The 21,201-nt window shown below is 37.4% G+C and overlaps 1 protein-coding gene and 1 long non-coding RNA gene across 2 annotated transcripts in view; both read right to left on the minus strand.

Annotated features, from left to right (window-relative positions):
- LOC103180190 (target of Nesh-SH3) overlaps positions 1-21,201 on the minus strand; it is a 148,572-nt gene that overhangs the window by 43,523 nt on the left and 83,848 nt on the right. Inside the window, exons 21-26 of the mRNA XM_042334033.1 lie at positions 3,610-3,696; positions 2,303-2,392; positions 1,232-1,321; positions 944-1,003; positions 677-766; positions 8-97 (exon numbers count right to left, since the gene is read on the minus strand). Of these exons, the coding sequence (XP_042189967.1) occupies positions 8-97; positions 677-766; positions 944-1,003; positions 1,232-1,321; positions 2,303-2,392; positions 3,610-3,696 (507 nt within the window). The remainder of the gene's footprint in view (positions 1-7; positions 98-676; positions 767-943; positions 1,004-1,231; positions 1,322-2,302; positions 2,393-3,609; positions 3,697-21,201) is intronic.
- On the minus strand, positions 15,071-19,506 carry LOC121848903. Its single transcript, XR_006085032.1, has 4 exons — positions 19,433-19,506; positions 17,329-17,418; positions 16,425-16,514; positions 15,071-15,124 (listed from the first exon to the last, which is right to left on the minus strand). It is a non-coding gene; the product is annotated as an uncharacterized LOC121848903 (long non-coding RNA).

A 21,201-nucleotide genomic window follows, 5' to 3' on the forward strand; every position in this document is an offset into this window, starting at 1 on the left:
TGAGTACCTATAGGTTTCCTGTCTCCTATGTTATCAAACTCCTTTGCTGAGATTCCACTGAGTACATAAGTGGAGTCAGTTGTTGATGCTTTATTGTCTGTAAGGGATAACAAGCAAACCAAACACAAATCCCATTGATTTCTCAATAAATCAATCGTGATTTTAAGAATTCTGAGACATCATACTAGTATTTTCACACAGGAGAAATGAATGCAAAAACGATTTACATTTATAGGCTGCATGCATGCAGTGTGCTAAATATTCTATTTACTTCAACCTGGTGTGAAGCAGAGTACGCTGCATGCAACTGAGAAAATGTAGAACAGCATCTAAATGACATGTATGTGATGTGTCACAGCTCTGACAGACATGGGTATCACTTCAGTCAATTACTGTAAGAACTTTTGCACTAAGTTCTGTCTGTGCATTAAAAAGCAGCTTTGATATGCAGAGACAGCCTCGATATGCAGAGGCAGCACGAAAGATAAGACTGAACTATAGTACAGAGGTACGTGATGGATTCACCGTGTAAAGCAAGATACATATTGTGAACAGTCACATGAGGGCAAGTGATTGAACAGTGTGAGCTGGAATGAGCAGTGGTGCTTATAAAAGGTTTCAGCATAACATTGCGTGATGCTTTTGGCAACCAAGCCACAGGTATTACAGCAAGTACCTGTCAATTTGTGGTCCTGTATGTTATCAAGTTCAGATACTGGAGCTCCACTGAACATAAGTGGAGTGTCAGCAGTTGTCAACTTATGGTCTGTAACAGACAACAAAGAAACCAAATGCAAACCCTGTGATCTGTTACTAAATCAATGGTTTATGCCAATGTATAACTCGTGACAGAGGTTATCTATCCATAGCAAGGCATCTAAGGTTATATGACCACTGTCACAAGTTTGTATCACTGCCGAGAAACTCTATGCTTTTTCATTACCTTTTGGCTGCAAAGAAGCAAAATGTTGTTCTCTAACAGCATTTTGCTTAATCTGGATATCTAGTATAAAAGATAAGACAGAAAAGTACACTATAATTAATCAATCAACACAGCAACTGGGATAATAAATAAATCATGTAAAAAAAGGCATATGCTTCAAACAGAAATATGGGTGCAGACAATTTACGAACACAAAAGCTGGGATGAGGAAATAAGCTTATAAATAGTTTCTGTGTAATGCCAAATGATGTTTATGGACCCTCATGTCATAGGTTTTACTGCAACTACCTGTGGATTTGTTGTCCTCTAGTTTATCGAGTTCAGATGCTGAGCTTCCACTGAACACATGTGGAGTGTCAACAGTTGGCAGCTTATGGCCTGTAAAGGACAAAGAAACCAAATCGCTGGTGGTATTGGTATCTATGAGGTGTTATGCCAATGTTTGGCTTGCTCAATTCAATACCATCTGATACACTTCACATGTGACAAGTGTCGTACACATTGATGTCACAAAACCACTTGAGGAAAATGACCCAATTCTCATTAAAGACCTAGTTATACGGATTAAAAAATATATCTTTTACAGCCTATTCCAAACTTCACCAGATACATAGTATGAGAGCAAATGAATGGCTCAATACACAAAAATATTGAATACTCCTTGCAAGACAGCCATCATCCAATATACTTAGAACAGGTGTAAAACAGGCTTTATTAAATAGTAGAGATGGTTACAAATAACTTGACATAATCTCACAATGTTGCTATTCACTCCCCATGTATTTCTGCAAGTACTTGTAGATTTGCTGTCCTCTATGTTATCAAGTTCAGATAATTATATCCCGCTTAACCCATAAATAGTCTCAACTGTTGGCCCTTTATGGTCTGTGTGGACAACAAAGTAACCACAGTAAACAAACAATGGTTCTAATAAATTATGAGTCATTATGTCGATGTGTTTGTTCAAGATTAATGAATGGGCTCCATGCAAGACACATAAATGTACTAACTACCCCACATAGATGTAGAAGTAAAAAGCAGAGTAGGTGATGCACAGTTCTGACTGTTCAGCCAAATTGTAACTTTTGCATTATCTTTTGTCTGTGCATTGACAGCCAGCACATTGCTTTAGCAAGAGATGTGACACAAAAGATAGGAGACTGAAAATTCAACCACAATTCTGTGAAACAGAAGCATGCGGCAAATTGATCATCTCAAGCAAGGGTTTAGTGTGATCAGAAACATGGGTGTGGATCATTGAAAAAACACAAAAGTTGGGAGGAGCAGTGGTGCTTATAAAAAGCTTCAGCATAACATTATGAGTATTGACACCCATGCCACAGGTATTACTACAAGTACCTGTTGGTTTGTTGTCCTCTATGTTAGTAAGTTCAGTAACTGGAATTCCACTGAACACATGTGGAGTGTCAAATGTTGGTGGCTTATGGTCTGTAAGGGACAATAAAGAAACCAAGTACAAATGTCTGTGATCTGTCACCAAATCAATAAAAATATTCATGAGGTACTGAATATTTATATGGCTATTTGGTTTCCTTCAATGCGATTCAATATGCTATATGCTCCACATAAATTTGATAAGAAAGAATCGGATGAAAGTGATCTACAAAACAGGAACATTTCAAATCCACAAATATTGTATCGAGCCTAGGGGACTTCACTAAAATCTTTCAATTTAGCAATAATTGAGAAGAGAGCTTTTGCACGTGACTGGATAGATTGCTTTCTTAATATTTTGGAGTGTGAAAATTGTGGCAAATTCAGTTTTAATTTTGGTGATGACCAAGCAAACTCAAATTAGATAAGCATAGACCCTAATGCACAGTCATGGGGTGAATGACCAATTTTATTTGGGGAATTATTGGCCAAGACATTGGGATAAACTCCCTTCTCTTTTTGCATAGATCTTTAACATCCACTCGGATAGGCAGACAAGATCTTGATTTAGTGATTCATCCAAAAAACGATACCTCCAATAATGCAACACACCCCACAGCACTGCATTGGAGTGTCAGCGTTTCAAGTTCCGATGTATGTCTTGAACTCATTACCTTCTGGCTCAAAGGCGAGAGTGCTACCAGCTGAGGCAGGCTGACATATGCTGACAATTTTCTGAGATACAGAGTGCATTAACTAAGCAAAATGACTCAGGTAAGCATGACTTAAATCCCCACAACATACTGAGCAAATTGATTGTTTAATATATTTCACACAAGAACAACAAAATGTGTTCTTTGCAATACAGTGCAATGACTATCGAACATAAGTTGTGCAAGTATAAAGCAGTTTACTAAATGTCACCGAGAGAATGTAAAACAAACTATAGTATTGCAATGGGCGCTGAACAACTCTAGCACAGGTTATCTCTTCAACCATATATTTTACATTCTTTTATTTATCCAAGGGAAATTCTATGCTCTGACAGTCATCATATATTAGGCAGGACTAAAGATAAGCCTAAATATTAAACTTCATTCATTTTTAAAAAATATGATACATTTTTTAATATGAATTATGGCTTACTTAAGGCTTACACTTGGAATATAATCTAATACAATATGTGAGCTAGGATGAGTGGAGATATATGCAAATAGTGTTCAGCATGATGTTACGTGATGCAAGTCGTACATTGTTATTACTACAAGTACCTGTGAATTTGTGGTCCTCTATGTTATATTCATATGCTCTGGTTCCACTAATCACATATGGAGTGTCGGCAGTTGACAATTTATGTTCTGAAAGGGATAGCAAAGAACCAAACACAAATCTTTGTGAACTTACTGTGCTGGACAGTAATATCTAGGAGGCAGTAAACTAATACTTGCATTGCTCAATTCAGTGCCACTCAATCCACTTTACAGATGCATAATACCAAATTACCTGATTAAAAGCATTTAACAGGCCAAATAAAGTTTCAACTATACAAATATTGTGCAGAATTTAATGGATTGTATATCAAAATGTATTAAATAGACAATGTATCATATTCAAAGTCCATTGAAGTCCAACAAGAAAGAGTATATTGACCATCCAATACAACATAAGTTGTATTTATATATACACTTTCGTAAGCAGAGTCATGATAATGCGACAGACACAACTGGAATATTTAAGCTCCAATGATACAAAATAATGTATTGTCTAAGCAATAGATTCTATATAAGCAAAATCTCTAAGCTAAATGTGCTACACAACTTGGACAAATGATAATAATACAGACAACAATAAATTCCATGAAAAGCATGGTGTATTTACCATCCAATATAATTCACTGAAGAATAATGAAACTGCATGCAAAACTCAGCACAACTGAGAACCCAAGTGCATATGTGCAAAATAATTCACTCATTGAAATTGAGTGAGTGTGGCATAGCATTCTTAGTAAGTGCTCGCCCAGACGCATTGATGTCACAAATGTCACTTCAGAAACATGCCTTCATCTCCACAAGAGACACTCCTTGCAGTGTATATAGCTCACAGATTGCATTAGTCCAGCAACAAGCTTGATGAGGTGCACCAAAAGTTGTGACCAAGCAACCCAACTTAGATAAGGATGGACCCTAACGTACAGCAAGTTCATCACATCATATTTTTCACACAACAGCAACAGGACTCCATGCAAGGCAACGTGTTGACTATCCAAATTGATTTATCCAAGTGTAAAGCAAAGTTTACCAGGTGTAACAAAGAGAAGGTAACAATAGCATGTATGCATTGGTGATGCACAGCTCAGTTACAGAATGGTGTCTTTTGTCTGTACATAAGTGAACTGCTGTGCTTTGATAGATATCATTTCACTATATTATGGCCATGCAGCACGAAAGATAAAACTAAAATAGAAATGTGTAGAAAATATATCATATAAAGTGTGGCACAAACTATTAACAGCTATGTAGTATAAATGTATACTGAATAACATAAGCTGTGATGAGTAGAGATGCTTATAGTTTCAGTATAATGTTACATAATGCTATTCATACCCATGTCATAGAATTTTTTGTGAGTTCCTGAAGATTTGATGTCCTCTATGTTTTCAGATTCATACACTGAGGTACTACTGAACACGTATGGGGTGTCAGCAGTTGATACTATATGGTCTGAAAAGCACAACAAAGAAACTGTATACAAATCTTTAACCTAATGACAAACAGTTAACAGCAATATTTTAGAGGGTGGGGCATAGTGGCACAGCAACAAGCTTCATAAAGTGCACCAAAAGTTGTGACCAAGGAAAACCAATGTAGATAATGGACCCTAAAAATCCATGAGATGTTCAGCAAATTAGTCAAATAATATCGTTCACACAATAGCAATAAATAGGCTCCATGCAAGGCAATGTGTTAACTATCTAAAATGATTTGTCCAAGTGTAACACAAGTTTACTAGATGTAACAAAGTGAAGATAGCAAAAGCATCTTTTGTCTATACTTTAGCGAACTCTGATAAGACATCATTTCATTATAATATAATCATGCAGGACACAAGATAATACTAATTTGTTTAAATATATCATACAAAGTGTGGAACATACTATTAACAGCTATGCAGTAAGAATGTATACTGAATAACATGAGCTGGGATAAGTAGAGATGCTTATAGTTTCAGCATAATGTTACATAATGCTATTCATACCCAGGTCATAGAATTTTTTGTGAGTTCCTGAAGATGTGTTGTCCTCTACGTTTTCAAGTTCATACACTGGGGTACTACTAAACACATATGGGGTGTCAGCAGTTGGTACTATATGGTCTGAAAAGCACAACAAAAAAACTGTGTACAAATCTTTAACTAAATCCATAGGAATATTGATGAGTATAAACCCTTATGCCAATATTTGCTTTATTCAATTCAAAGCATCCAGTATACTTTATGGGGTTGGCAGAAGAACAAATAACCTAATGGCAAACATTCAATGAAACAGCAACATTTCAGCTTCACAAATATTGTAAGGACTTAACTAAACTTTAGATTAAAATTTATGAGGTAACAGCATATTCACAATCTACGAGCATGCAACCGAAACACGTTCGGCACTAATTTGTGGGGTCTTATTATATGCTTATTTAGAAATCCCATTAGGAAATACGACAAATTAGGTTCCAATGTATAAACTATCCAGTAAACTTTGCATTAACATAGCTAATGTTAATGTAGTAGACTCTGGATGTAATAGGAGTATTTAAGATCAATAAACCATCTTTATTGACCAAGTAATTTATGTAAGATCAGCCCAATCTCTAAAAATCAATGGTGACCTGACACAATGCAGACAACTGTACCTAAAATTCTTTACTATCTAATACATTTCATGCAATAAAACAATAAATCCCTATGTAAGACACAGAGTAATTGTCAACCCGATGCACTTCACACAAGTGCAAAGAAAAGTACTAAATAAAATTGAGTGAATGTAGCAGAGCATTTGTGACAAGTGCCCAACACATAGATATCATAGATAACTCATCAGCAACATGCATTGTCTACATAACATATGTAACATGGATCATAAAATAATTTTTTGCAGCGAAGTCTCAGTGTTCAGCCTCATGAACTAAACTGAAGAAATTGACCAAGTAACACAACGCACATAAGCATGGCCCTTGAAATCCATGCACTTGATCACAGCAAATTGATCAATATTTTGCACAAGAGAAATGAATAGACCCCATGCAAAAAACCCATAGGCAGAATTGAAGGGGTACATTGTTAGGTGTTTTTTCACTATAGATAAAGAGGGGTTGGATATAGAGGGGCAAGATGGAGGAGTTGAGGGGAGAGCGTTCCAGAGTGTGAGGCGACACTGGCTGAAGGGTCCAGCCATCAACACTGGAGCGGAGGGGCAGACAACCTGCAGCAGTTAGGACTTTCCAGAGCAGAGAGTGAGCAGGAGAGTGAGGCTGGAGAAAAATCACAGAGGAAGATGGTGAGAGGGAGTGAATGGATATGTGGGTGGGAGTGAGCATCTTGAAGTTGATCTGCTGGGAGACAGGGTGCAGTGAAGCTTGACAAGGAGGATGGTGATGGGTATGCAGTTTTTTTGCAGATAAGGATGTGGGCGGGAAGATATGGATGAGAACACGTGAGCTCAGATGCATAGATAGACCGATTAATGTTATGTGATGCTACGCTGCCTCACATCATTGGTATTATGGCAAGTACCTTTGGATTCGCTGCGAATTATTTTATCAGGTTCAGGTACTGGACTTGGACTGAACACATACCGAGTGCCTGCAGTTGACAGCTTATGGTCTGTGAGGAACAAAACAGAAGCCAAATACAAATCTCTTGTTCTCTCATTAATAATCAATAAAGATATTGGCAATTAGGAGGTGATTGCATATGGTTGCACTGTTCATTTCAATATCGTTCAGCAGTGCTGTTTTCCGTATCAAAGTGAAACACTATGCTGTAAAAGTAGCCATTTTGCTTTAAAACGGAAATGGTAACATAAAATATAAGACTAGACATTATAAATCTTACTTTCTAAAGAAAAATCTAATAAATATATAGTACAAAGCAAAGCTGTGACCAGAAACACAAATTAAATCTACTGAATAACACGTGAGCTGGGATGAGACGTGATATTGATGTAAGGTTTGTATCAAATGAGACATGATGCTTTGGCACTTTTGCCTTAGGGATTCTTGTGAGTACCTTTGTTGTTCTCTATCTTATCAAGTTCAGATACTGGGGTTCCACTGAACATATGTGGAGGGTTGGCAGTTGACAGCTTACGGTCTGTAAGGGACAACAAATAAATCAAATACAAACCTCTGTAAATGCTCCTTCACTAAATCAATGGAGATATATATTTATGAGCTGTTATGCATCAGTTTGAATTATTTCAAAATGACCCAATATACTTCACATCAGTCTTATAAGAAACAATTCAGATGAGTGATACCTAGCACTACAGCAATCTTTCAACGATACTTTTAACTATTGTATGGCTTCATGTCAACATGTCATATGAAAAGTAATGCATGACATCAAACGTCTGTCAAAATCCAAACAGGGCATTGACAATCCAAAATGTTAAATAATTGTAATAGACAATTATAATTAAAATTCAAGAGACACACAACGGTCCATTGACCATCATATAGACACCATACAAGAACGCATATACTGAGATGTTCAAAGTGATAAAAGGTTATGATAGGGTTAACATAAATAGGTTGCTTCCACTGGTTAGAAAGTCTGTAACCAGGGGACATAAGAATATAGTAACTGGGATCTAAAAGAGAATTCAGGAGAACTACTTCACACAGAGGGTAGTGAGATTGTGAAACCTGCTGCCTGAAGAGGCAGTTGAATCAGACTGTATAGATGTCATTCAAGACGTAGCTAGACCTTCACATGACCTAGAGGGGAATAGAAAGATAAGGGAGGGAGTTGGAGTCAAACTACGAACAGAAATGTAAATACAGACTGTTGACTAACTGGTGAGCTGAAATGAGCATGGATACATATAAATTATTTAAACAAAATCTCACATGATTTTATTGACGCCTATGTTATAGGTGTTATTATGAGTACCTGTGAATTTGCGGTCCTCTATCTTATCAAGTTCATGTACTGGGGTTTGACTGGACACATGTAGTGTGTCAGCAGTTGGTACATTTTGGTCTGTAAATGACAATAAAGTTCTGTGAAGTGCTTTGATGCAATTTGATGACATGAATCTGGACATGAAAGAGTAGACAGTTGGGGTTATGTATGCTCTCCTGCTGAAAGACATCGTTCAACAAGATAATGATGTTAACAATTTGAGCAAGTATATTGAACATTGAATAGCATTAGCATCACTGAACCTGTGTGCAACTTAGGCATGGGGTTCGATCCCCAGCTTTCCTTTCTACCTCACATCTGTTCCCTAACCAGGACCGCTTTTTGCCACCACCGTCACATTACCTGCCTAAGTCCGTAGTTCACAACCAATACAGCCGGACACCTCATCCACACCTTGGTCACTTCCCGGCTGGTCTATTCCAATGCTCTCCTCACTGGCCTCACCAGCTCCGCAATGCACAAAATTCAATTAATCCAAAACTCCACCGCCCAGATACTCACCCGCACAAAACTCCATACCTACATCACACCAGTCCTTGCCAGGCTCCACTGGCTCCCAATTACCAAACGGAATGATTTAAAAATCCTCTCACTCATTTTCAAATCTCTTCATGCTCTCGCACCTCCCTGCCTATCCAATCTGCTTACTGTCCATTCCACCATCCTCTGCCTCGGCTCAGTTGGCTCTGACCTCCTGTTAGTCCCTCGTCCCCTCCACCACCGCCCCGAAATTCTGGAAACCTCTCCCTCAATCCCTATGCCTTGCTTCCTACCCTCCCCCGCACCCCCCACTTTCAAATCCTGCTGAAAGGCCTTCCTTTTTGATTGTGCTCACGGTCACTTCCTCCTCCCTCTCCCCCTGGCTCGGCATTAGACTCTGTCACTGTCAAGCGCTCCAGGATGCTACCCCACATGAAGGGCCCTATGTAAATGCAAGTTGTTGTTGCTGTTGTTAGTCACATCAACAACAACATTTCATTTATACAGCGCCTTTCACGTTGGGAGGACGTCCCAAGGTGCTGGACAGTTGGGTCGGGACCCGAGCAGGGGGGAAAAGGTCAGGGTGAGGGGAGGGAAGGAAGGGAGCGAGGAGGGGGTAGAGAGTCGAGAGGGAAGCCGAAGGCACGGTTGAAGAGAAGTTGACATCATATCTTTCACACAACAGCAATAAACAGACTCCATGCAAGGCAACGTGTTGACTATCCAAATTGATTTGTCCACGTGTGAAGCAAAGTTTACCAGGTGTAATAAAGAGAAGGTAGCAATAGCATGTATGCATTGGTGATGCACAGCTCAGTTACAGAATGGTGTCTTTTCTCTGTACATAAGTGAACTGCTGTGCTCTGATAGACATCACTTCACTATATTATGGCCATGCAGCACAAAAAGATAAAACTAAAATAGAAGTGTGTAGAAAATATATCATATAAAGTGTGGCACAAACTATTAACAGCTATGTAGTATAAATGTATACTGAATAACACAAGCTGCGATGAGTAGAGATGCTTATAGTTTCAGTATAATGTTACATAATGCTATTCATACCCATGTCATAGAATTTTTTGTGAGTTCCGGAAGATTGGCTGTTTTCGAGTTCATACACATGGGTACTACTGAACACATATGGGGTGTCAGCAGGTCGTACTATCTGGTCTGAAAAGCACAACAAAGAAACTGTGTACACATCTTGAACTAAATCCATAGGATTATTGATGATTATAAACCCTTATGCCAATATTTGCTTTGCTCAATTCATTAGGTTCCAATGTACATAACAAGGAGCAGAAGAACAAGTAACCTCATGTTGTTTGTTCAACAAACAATAACGTTTCAGCTTCACAAATATTGTAAAGACTTAACTAACTTTTAATTTAAATATATTTATGAGGTAATAGCATATTCACGATCTATGAACATGCATATGACACACATTAGGCACTAAGTTTATGGGTCTTATTATATCCTTATTGAGGAATCCCATTAAGAAACACCACAAATTAGGTTCTAATGTATAAACTATCCGATAAACTTTCCATTAGCATATCTATGATAACGTTGTAGACTCTGGATGTAATAGGACTATTTAAGATCATTAACCCATTTATAGTGACAAAGGTATTTATGTAAGATCAGCCTGATCTCCAAAAATCAATACAATATGACATGGTGACCTTACACAATGCAGACAACTGTACCTAAAATTTTGAGGCATTTGGGAATATTTATCATCTAATACATTTCATGCAAGAAGAATAAACCACTATGTAAGACACAGAGCAATTGACAACCCAATACACTTTACACAAGTGCAGAAAAAGTACTAAATAAAATTGCGTGAATGTAGCATAGCATTTGTGGCAAGTACCCAATACATAGATATCATAGATATCATCTCAGCAGCATGTCTTGTCTACATAAAATGATCATAAAATAGTTTCTTTCAACAATTCTTAGTAATAAGCTTCATGACCAGCACAATAAATTGCTAGCAACACAACTCACAAAAGCAAACCCCTTAAAATCCATTCGCTACATAGCAAATTGATCAATATCTTGCACAAGAGAAATGCAGAGACTCCATGCAAAAAGTCAATAGGGAGAGTTGAAAGGGGTAAATTTTTAGCCGGCTTTTCAATACAGATGAAGAGGGGTCAGATATAGTGTGACAAGGTAGAGGGGATGAGATGAGTGGCTGAAGGGACAGCCTTCAATGATGGGGTGGAGGGGCAGGTAGACTGCAGCAGGTAGAATTTTGTCTAACAGAGGGAGCGAGCAGGAGAGTGAGGCTGGATAAAGTCACAGAGTAAGATATTGAGAGGGAGTGAATGGATTTGTAGGTGAGAGTGAGGATCTTGAAGTTGATCTGATGGGAGATAAGGTGCAGTGGAGCCTGACAAGGAGGGTGGTGATGGGCATGCAGATAAGGATATGTGGGGTGATTTGGATGAGAATACATGAGCTTCGATGCATAAAGATACAGCATAATGTTATGTGATGCTACGCTGCATCACATCATTGGTATTATGGCAAGTACCTTTGGATTCGCTGCGAATTATTTTATCAGGTTCAGGTACTGGACTTGGACTGAACACATACCGAGTGCCTGCAGTTGACAGCTTATGGTCTGTGAGGAACAAAACAGAAGCCAAATACAAATCTCTTGTTCTCTCATTAATAATCAATAAAGATATTGGCAATTAGGAGGTGATTGCATATGGTTGCACTGCTCATTTCAATATCGTTCAGCAGTGCTGTTTTTACGTATAAAAGTGAAATATGATGATGTAAAAGTAGCCATTTTGCTTTAAAACGGAAATGGTAACATAAAATATAAGACTAGACATTATAAACCTTACTTTCTAAAGAAAAATCTAATAAATATATAATACAAAGCAAAGCTGTGACCAAAAACACAAATTAAATCTACTGAATAACACGTGAGCTGGGATGAGACGTGATATTGATGAAAGGTTTGTATCAAATGAGACATGATGCTTTGGCACTTTTGCCTTAGGGATTCTTGTGAATACCTTTGTTGTTCTCTATCTTATCAAGTTCAGATACTGGGGTTCCACTGAACATATGTGGAGGGTTGGCAGTTGACAGCTTACGGTCTGTAAGGGACAACAAAGAAATCAAATACAAACCTCTGTGAATGCTCCCTCACTAAATCAATGGAGATATATATTTATGAGCTGTTATGCATCTGTTTGAATTATTCCAAAATGATCCAATATACTTCACATCAGTCTTATAACAATTCAGATGAGTGATACCTAGCACTACAGCAATCTTCCAACGATACTTTAACTATTGTATGGCTTCATGTCAACATGTCATATGAAAAGTAATGCATGACATCAAAAGTCTGTCAAAATCCAAACAGGGCATTGACAATCCTAAATGTTAATTAATTATATTAAACAATTATAATTAAAATTCAAGAGACACACAACAGTCCATTGACCATCTTATGGACACCATGTAAGAACAAATAAATTGAGATGCTTAACATGATAAAAGGGTACAGTTAGGTTAAGATGTTTAGGTTGTTTCCACTGGTTGGGAGTCTGTAACCAGGGGACACAAGTATAAGATAGCAACTGGGGATCTAAAAGAAAATTTAGGAGGAACTGCTTCACACAGAGTGTAGTGAGATTGTGAAACTTGAAGTGGTGGTTGAATCAGATTGTATAGATGCATTCAAGAGGGAACAAGACCTTGACATGACGTAAGAGGGGAATAGAAAGATATAGGGGAGAGTAAGGAAAGTTGGAGACTTATCTGGAGTATACCAGCATGGATTGGTAGCTAGACCTTCACATGAGGGAGAGGGGAATAGAAGGGTATGGGAGGGAGTAAGGAATTTTAGGGACTTATGAGGGGTATACCAGGATGGTCTGGTTAGATCAATTGGCTTGTTTCTGTGCATTTATTATACTCAATGCAAGATACTCAGGATATTCTCCCGACATGAAAGGCGCTATTTAAATGTGAATTTGTTGCTGTAAATTTGTTAAAAGTGTAAAGTTCAAAAGAAATGCAAAGTGAAATTGAATGTGTGAGACAGTATTTGTGGCAAGAGCCCTACATTTCATGTCACAGATATCGCTTCAGCAAAATGTCTACCAACACATGAAGCTGGAAAGATACAATATAAAGCTGCACAAAATATGATTGAACTCTATTTCTTGGATAAAATATAATAGTATACAATGCAAAGAAAGACAAACTATAACCAGAAATGTGAATGCAGACAGTTGACTAACTGATGAGATAAAATGAGAAGGGATATTTATAAACAGTTTCAGCAAAATGTCACATGATGCTACTGCCAACTGTGTTATACGTATTCTTGTTAGTACCTGTGAGTTTGCGGTCCTCTATGTTATCAAGTTCATATACTGGGATTTGACTGGACACATGTAGAGTGTCAGTTGGTACATTTTGGTCTGTAAATGACAACAATAAAATTCTGTGAAGTGCTTTAATGCAATTTGATGACATGAATGTGGACACAAAAGAGTGGACGGTTGGTTTAAGCAAGTATGGTCTCCTGCCAAAAGACCTTTTTCAACAAGATAATGACAATTCGAGCAAGTATACCGAACATTAAACAGAATTAGTTCCTTAAAAATAGCATGAGTATGAACTATATGTATTGTGCAAGGTGCTACACAAAGCAACAGTAAAATGAATGCAAAATATTGAGTAGCAGGACATGTTTATGCCAACAAGAAACAATGCACTTTCTGTATGATGAAACGTAACAATATCCACACCATGCCAGGGGATTCTCAGGAGTACCTGCTAATTTGTTCTGAGCATTGGTCAGCTACTGAGGTTAGGCATAACACACAAGAAGTATCAGAGGCTGGCAATGCATAGTCTGCAAAGCACAACAAAACACCAAATACAAAACTATGTGATTGCTAAAGAAAACAACACTGAACAGTGAACAATTCTATACTGAGTACTGTGACAAAATGTACAGGTGTTTAACTCCAACGCTATAACATAACTGAGTGAATTTCATTAGCAACAACATAGGAAAACGGGAACAGAAAGAGGCTATTCAGCTAGCAATTCACTTTATGAAATAATAAACTACTGCAGGCCAGTGAAGGATTAAATAACTCAATATTATTAAGTTTAAGAAACACAGGGAGAAATAGTTCAATATCATTATAGCATTATTTGACTCTATAAAAACTGGTTCTAAGGTGACGTGTTTGGCAAAGGAATGTCCCACCCTCTGTGGCAGTCTCAGTAATCCAGTTCTTGAGCCAGGCAGGTCCAAAGTATTCCAGGGCACTGCTGATGAGAGCACAGCCAGGCTGGCTCATCGGCAGGTCTTGAAAGGCAGACCAGTCACTGGGGACAAGGACTCTTCCCACTCATCTCCCGTTAACCTGCAAGCTAAAGCCCTAATGAAGGTGCTAACCCAGATAGTGCTCTCAATGGCAAGCTATGTGGTTTTAGCTGGTTATACTCAAGCAGTACCCCGATGCAAACTCTGTGGGGCACTCAAGCCTTGGCTCTTGCCAACCTGCACTGAATAGTTTGCAGAATTAGGTAAGCAGGATGTGCCCTTTCAAGCGAGAGAGTGTACCTTCCATTCCAACAATCTATCTCTGGGACTACCAAGTACACAAGAAAACAAGAAATGCCTTTAAACATCAAATATTCTGTGTATTCATTCAGCAATGTAATTCAAGCATACCAGTTAAATGCATCAGACACAACTTGCATAAATTATCCAATACTTTCACTCAACCGCAATAAATAATAGATTGAAACAAAACTAATGTCCTTTGCACACAGCAAAACAAAAAGCAATAAACAAACTATAAATGTGTATATATCCCACAGTAATATGCCCTTTTTATCTACCGTCTCCAGTTGGCTTCACTTCAACCCACACTTAAAATTGAGATAGTCAACATGTTTTTAGTCTAGACCTGAGCTGATTGACCATCAGAGAGTGTTGCTTATTATTGCGAATACCTGTTAAATCTTTATCAAGTTCAAGTTCAGTTACTAGGTCTGAACTGAAAACATATGAAGTGTCTGACGTTGGCAGCTCATATTCTGTAAGGCACAACAAAGAAACTAAAGACAAGTCTTTGTGGTCGTTCATCAAAACCATTTGTGGGGTTGATAACCAATTCTATATTAACGTACATTTTGTGATATACCCCCATGCTATTGGTTTCACATTCATCATTCAAGACATTCTAATAGGTTCCATTCTATACAGAATTCATTCATCAATCAACATAATGCATACAATCATCAACTTTGTGAGAGATGATGCATTGATCAGTCAATTTAATAACACTCAACATCCATGGGACATGATTTGATGACAGATGCTATATCATACCATTCAACAATAGATTAAATATAAAATCCCTTTAATTTATCAAGGGCATTGCATATTGCCCATCGCCTCCCTCAGTACACTTTGTATGATTAAAGCACTACAGTAATGCATTTTGTTTATCTGAGTAAGAAAAAATACATACACCACACATTTCACACAAGCATAGCTTAATATGATCACACACTCCACATGTAATCCTATGACAAAAATGTCAGTCAAGGAATAAAACTATTGTGGGTCATTAAATCGTATGAAACCCACAATGTATTGACCTTCATATGAGCAGAGCTATAACATGGTGATAATACACTGCATGCAATATCAGTGTTGAAGTACCGAAAAGGCCCAAGCATCTGGGCAAAGCTTCTTATACAAGCAAAGTCTCTAATAGAGCTTATTGCCTTATCAACTAAATTAAAATCTAGGACATGCATGATGCAATGATAATGTAACAAGTTTTCCACAAGAGCCCTGGAAATATTTAATGCAGGAATGTTGATTGCCCAATTTCATGTTATAGAAGTGTGAAACAGAGTGCACCAAATGTAAGTGAGGGAATATAACATAGTTATGGGTAGTGATGGGAAAGATTCTGTTGGCCAGTATATTTACCGTCTTTGGTGAGCAAATGTGTTTTATGCTCTGCTTGTCAGTAACTTTAATGGTGTTTACTTGTGGATTTTCTCATTATAATGATGTCCTATGTCACAGTGTACTGCATATAATGTTTAAGCGATCATGTAGCTGAAGTATGTTTATTCGTACTTTTAACATCTGTTCTGTATCTACTTGAAGCAATTGAATAAGACCAGTGTGAAATAATGGAAAGAGCAATAAATAGCAAAGGTATGGAATAAATGGACTCTTTATGGATCCACACAGGTTATGAACAGGAATATGATGAATGAGTGTTCAACAGGCTGAGTAATGGATAGCAATAAATAGCTTTCCACATAATTTATATTACATAAAAGTCATGCAGTGCTACAGGTACTGTTGGAATACCTGAAAATTGTGTCTTTCCTGCACTAACATGTTCAGCAGGAGGGGTTGGGCTGAACACGTACGGAGTATCAGAGATTGGCAGTTCATGGTCTGTAATGGATAAAAGAAACTAAATACAAACCTTTGTGAATGGACATCAAAACAACCACTAACTATTGTTGGACATCATGGCAATGTAGTAAGCATGGTCATACTATTTTATGAAGAAAGAACATTCACTGAAATCCATGTTATGCAAAGTGTATTGTACGTAAAAACAAACTAATTCTGAAATCTAGTGTAATTTATTATCTACATCATTGAGCATCAATAATTAGAATATCAAGTAAACTTCATTCAAGGTATTAATCAATGCAATTCACAAAAGCTTCCTGATAACAAACACGCTTAAGATATTTTACAGTGAGAAGACAACACAACTCCTTTTATAGGGTACCGTAGCTATTAACTTTTTCATGTGGTGTATAAACACAAGCACGGACTGTTTCTGTGCTATATCATTCCATGTATTTCTGTATTAAAAAATCATATGGGCATTGTTCTTCCAGTCATTGATTAAATAATCATTAGAAATCTCTGGTCTTAATTCTTCTTTAATCTGTGCGCTAAATGATCTCCCAGCAAGAAAAGGGCTATTTCTCACATACTACAGAGCAGGAATTATAAGGCAATGTTGACTGCCGTTAGTGCAAACTCACGTGCAGATAATGAAAGATGCTTTGGTGATATTTGTCCTGGAAATACCAAATAGTGGTACATTAAATTGCAAAGTGGTACTTTTCATACACAATTCCTTATAGAATCCCACACATGACATTGAGCCACAATGAACATACTTTATCAGCACCATGTTTGCATCTGCACCAGAAACTTCACTTCAGGTTATGTTTGTGAGTTAAAATACCTGTGTAACCCTGATGCCCAGGTGCGTCAAATTCCAATACTGGATTTAAATTGAAGTGGGTAGAATTTTCAATTGATGATTGGTAATGCTCTGTAAATTGATAAACAAAAGCATATAATAAAACAGTAATGTGCCAATACAAAGATATATTATGAATGTATTCCTTTTGTTGAAGAGTACACAGCCCTTAGTTTGCTATTTATTATTTTACTCTGTCTCGCTGAGCGTACACACAGACCTTGGTTTAGATTTTTCCTTCAGTAGGTTTGGTTTGACCCAATTGATTACAACATATAAGTGCAAAGCTAGATCTGAATCATTTCTGAGCCAAAGTCAACAAGTACAGGGATTCAGTATGTGGCTATCTTCCAAATTTTTCATCAGGTGTCAGACTTAGTAAGCAGTTCTGAAGTGAGATGACTAAATCCTAGTTTCTGCCCCTACACTGTTTACCCTTATAACTGACACAATTCCTAACACATTAACCACATTTTCCACAGGAAAGCTTGATTTCTGACTGTTCAACAGCATTTATGTCAGGAGTTTTGCCCACTCACATGATCAGGCGGACATGCTAATCAGAAACATTGCTTTTAAACACGCAATCATTTTTCCTTTCTTTTCTGGCTCAAAACGTTGTAAATAAAAGGAGTTTGAGCAGTTCCAACACAATTCTTAGTAGATGTGTGCTCACACATAGAATGGGGTCTCAAAGGTAAGGCTCACAAACCAGAGCTGATCTGCTGATGGCCACATCTGGTTTGTGAATCATGGAATGTGGAATTCATCGCAGGATCACAAATGGTGAATCGATAAGCTGTCAATAGAGATATCTTCGATAGGAAAATATACCGCATGGTATAGTATTGAGCTAAGAACATCTCAGCTTCAATCTCTGGACTGCAGGGAATTAGCTGATCTCAGTTGTTCGTTCCTATCATTTGTCTCACAGTACCTTATTTTAGGGAAGGGGAAAAATCAGCTACTGTTTCCACTTTACATTAAAATCTAATGATTCCAATGGTGTGTTTTCAGCGCCCTGGGAAGTCCTTCCGACATGAAGGACGCTATACAAGTGTAATTCGTTGTTGTATATATGTTGGGCAAGGGCGACATCAGGCGTAGAAACAATGACTTGTTTATTGCTTAACAGCCCACCAACAGTTCATTGTCTTGGGTCATGTATGAGGAATAGCTGCTTGGGCAAAGTACTGTATGCTTGTTGGACTCAAGCCCAAAGCCTGTCATCACAATCATGAGCCCAAGAGAAATGTTAAAAGGAAAAAAATGAATGTTCACATGAACGTAAAACAAATGCGGTTAATCAAGGATGGACAAATCTGCTTGACAAGATACCCGCTGAAAGCAATGTGTAATACGGTTGTGTAATTTATGTTCCTGCACTTAGACAGTTATGCCAACTATAAATTGTAGCTTACGATCCATTGTTTTGAAGTGTGGCTCAATTCAATATGGAAGTACTGTATTCTACAAAGCATGACAGGGAAGACAAACGTGGATGGGGAAATTAGAAATGTTCATGTTCTATTCTCAATTAGGCTCTAATCCATCAGAATTTTAATTTACATTTAAAAGTTTCGTTTCATTATGCATAACTTGTGATATTTGTGAACAGAATTCTTAAAAAATGTACAATTATCGAATTTATAAAATATCGAATGTGATGAAGGATGTGTTCTTCAGCACATTTTCCATTTTTGATATGTCATAATTACACATTTCTTATTAGGAACTATGTTAAGAAGTATCACAAGTTAGAATCTTATGAATACAGCATGGAGACTGATATCAGCAATTATTTGTGTTGAACTTAATAAAAGAGTGTCTGATTAATAAATGCCAGGTTGGATATAAGTCCTTACTAGACAAATTTATTTCAGTTAACTAGGTGGTCTTGGTTTCTGCTACTGAATCAACTAAAATCTATAAAAGAGTTCTCGGCTCCTTTAAAAGCTGAAACTTTCACAAGCAATGATAACAAGTTGTACAAATATGTGCACATAATACATGTTAGCTGTTATGCTTTCATGTCTAATTTTGCACAGAAGCAGTCTCAACTGTGCTAACGTGTTGCAGCAGATACCTGTAATCGGTTGTTTGTCCTGGTAGCCAGGTTCATTTCTTGAAGGATTGTTGGCTAATGGTGGATTATATTCTGTAATGAATAAGAGAAAACTAGGGTATCTATAATCTATGGTGTATTTTACTGAATGATTTCCAAACATTATTCCCCCCAGTTCCAATATCTCATACAATGCTTTTAAAAGGCACCTCACACGCAGTCCAAACACTGGAGAAAGGTATTATAGAGAAGAACACTACCATGTAATTTACTGCATCCCAGCAAGGCAATTGGGTTTAATATGCAGTGTTTCTTTACAGGATACCTTATTAAGGATTCCACATAGGGCAAATGGGGAGTCCTTCCAGTAACTGAAAGTACGTCAATCTGACCTGTGGGAACCGTGGTCCAACAAGATCTGCTTCTGAGTTGCAGTTTCTGTGGGTCAATGAGAATCCCAAGAGGATTCTTTATTAACGGAATCCCATTGAGAAATGCTGCCAACTAGAACACCACATGCTTAAAGAAAAATTAAAGCCTTGGTGAAATACCGAGTACTTTGGTACAGGTCTAATATAAATAAGTTCTGCTGCATTCTCAGCTCATCCAAACTTAGCTGATATCCACATCAGGAAATCACCCTTCTATCATTCAGAGTTATGTGGGGTGCAACCAGAAACCCCAAATGGCAGGGCTCCAAAGGAAGGGAAATGAACTACAGGAACGAAGCTGCATAACAGATAGGAGATATTTATTTCCATTGTGAAAATAGGGCAGATGGGATAGTAATTCGGGAATTGAAGTATTTTTCCCAGTCCTTCTTTCGTTCATGTGAATACAATATTGAAACTGGTGCAATGTAATATGTTTAGCTCAGGATATTGTTAAAGGTCGGTAGGAAAAAAAATAGGAAAACAGATCCATCATGAAACAAAGCGAGCAAAGTGCTGATAAATCTGTAATACAGATGCAGTTCACACAATACAATTCTTACAAGTGGTTTCTCATCCAGGAGGAAGGTTGTGAGTGGGTGAGGTTGTTAGTTACACTGTACGACTCTTTTCTATCTACAGCTACAGCTGAACAAATTCTTTACAAACAAAAAATAGTACTGATGTGCTACAAAGGTTATTTATTGACGAGATAGAATGCTTTGTAAAAGTATCACAACTCTTTGATCTCATGATTCATAATATAGTAAATAACTTGCAAAACTTGTAATCTCTAATGTACATCATATATATAATTTATTGGCTTTGGACTGTTAATTGGTAATTGGGTCAGTCAAGTGCAAAAACAATTTACTGAAGTATTCATAAGCTGTGAGGCAAGCAGAAACTTGCTAGCATTCAGCCCTGGAAAAAGAGATTGGAATCTAAAATTGGACCTGAATAACAGACAGAACGAGCAGAGTGGGCTAAGTAGCTTTTTTACTTCTACTAGATTCATAAAAACTTAGACATTTTCCATTAAACAAGAAATAGGTTCACGTTATAATATACAGGCAATATTCAAATTACCTGTGAATGGGTTGTGGTTGATAGAATCAGCTTCAGCACGTGTGTTTGAAGTGATGAGAACTGAACTGGTGGAGGAAGGTACCTCAAGTTCTATCACGTACATTAGAGAAAATATTAAAAACAATCTCTGTGATTGAGGAAACCGTGTAACATCATAATAAATCTGATGGAACAGTAATTATAATTATATTGCTGTAGTTGACATCCAATATAATTCTTGTAAACATTCAAAGTCAGATTTATTTGTTACTAACAATCAATTTGCTTGAT

The sequence above is a fragment of the Callorhinchus milii genome, unplaced genomic scaffold (assembly GCF_018977255.1).
Source record: "Callorhinchus milii isolate IMCB2004 unplaced genomic scaffold, IMCB_Cmil_1.0 Scaffold4, whole genome shotgun sequence".
Taxonomy (NCBI): domain Eukaryota; kingdom Metazoa; phylum Chordata; class Chondrichthyes; order Chimaeriformes; family Callorhinchidae; genus Callorhinchus; species Callorhinchus milii.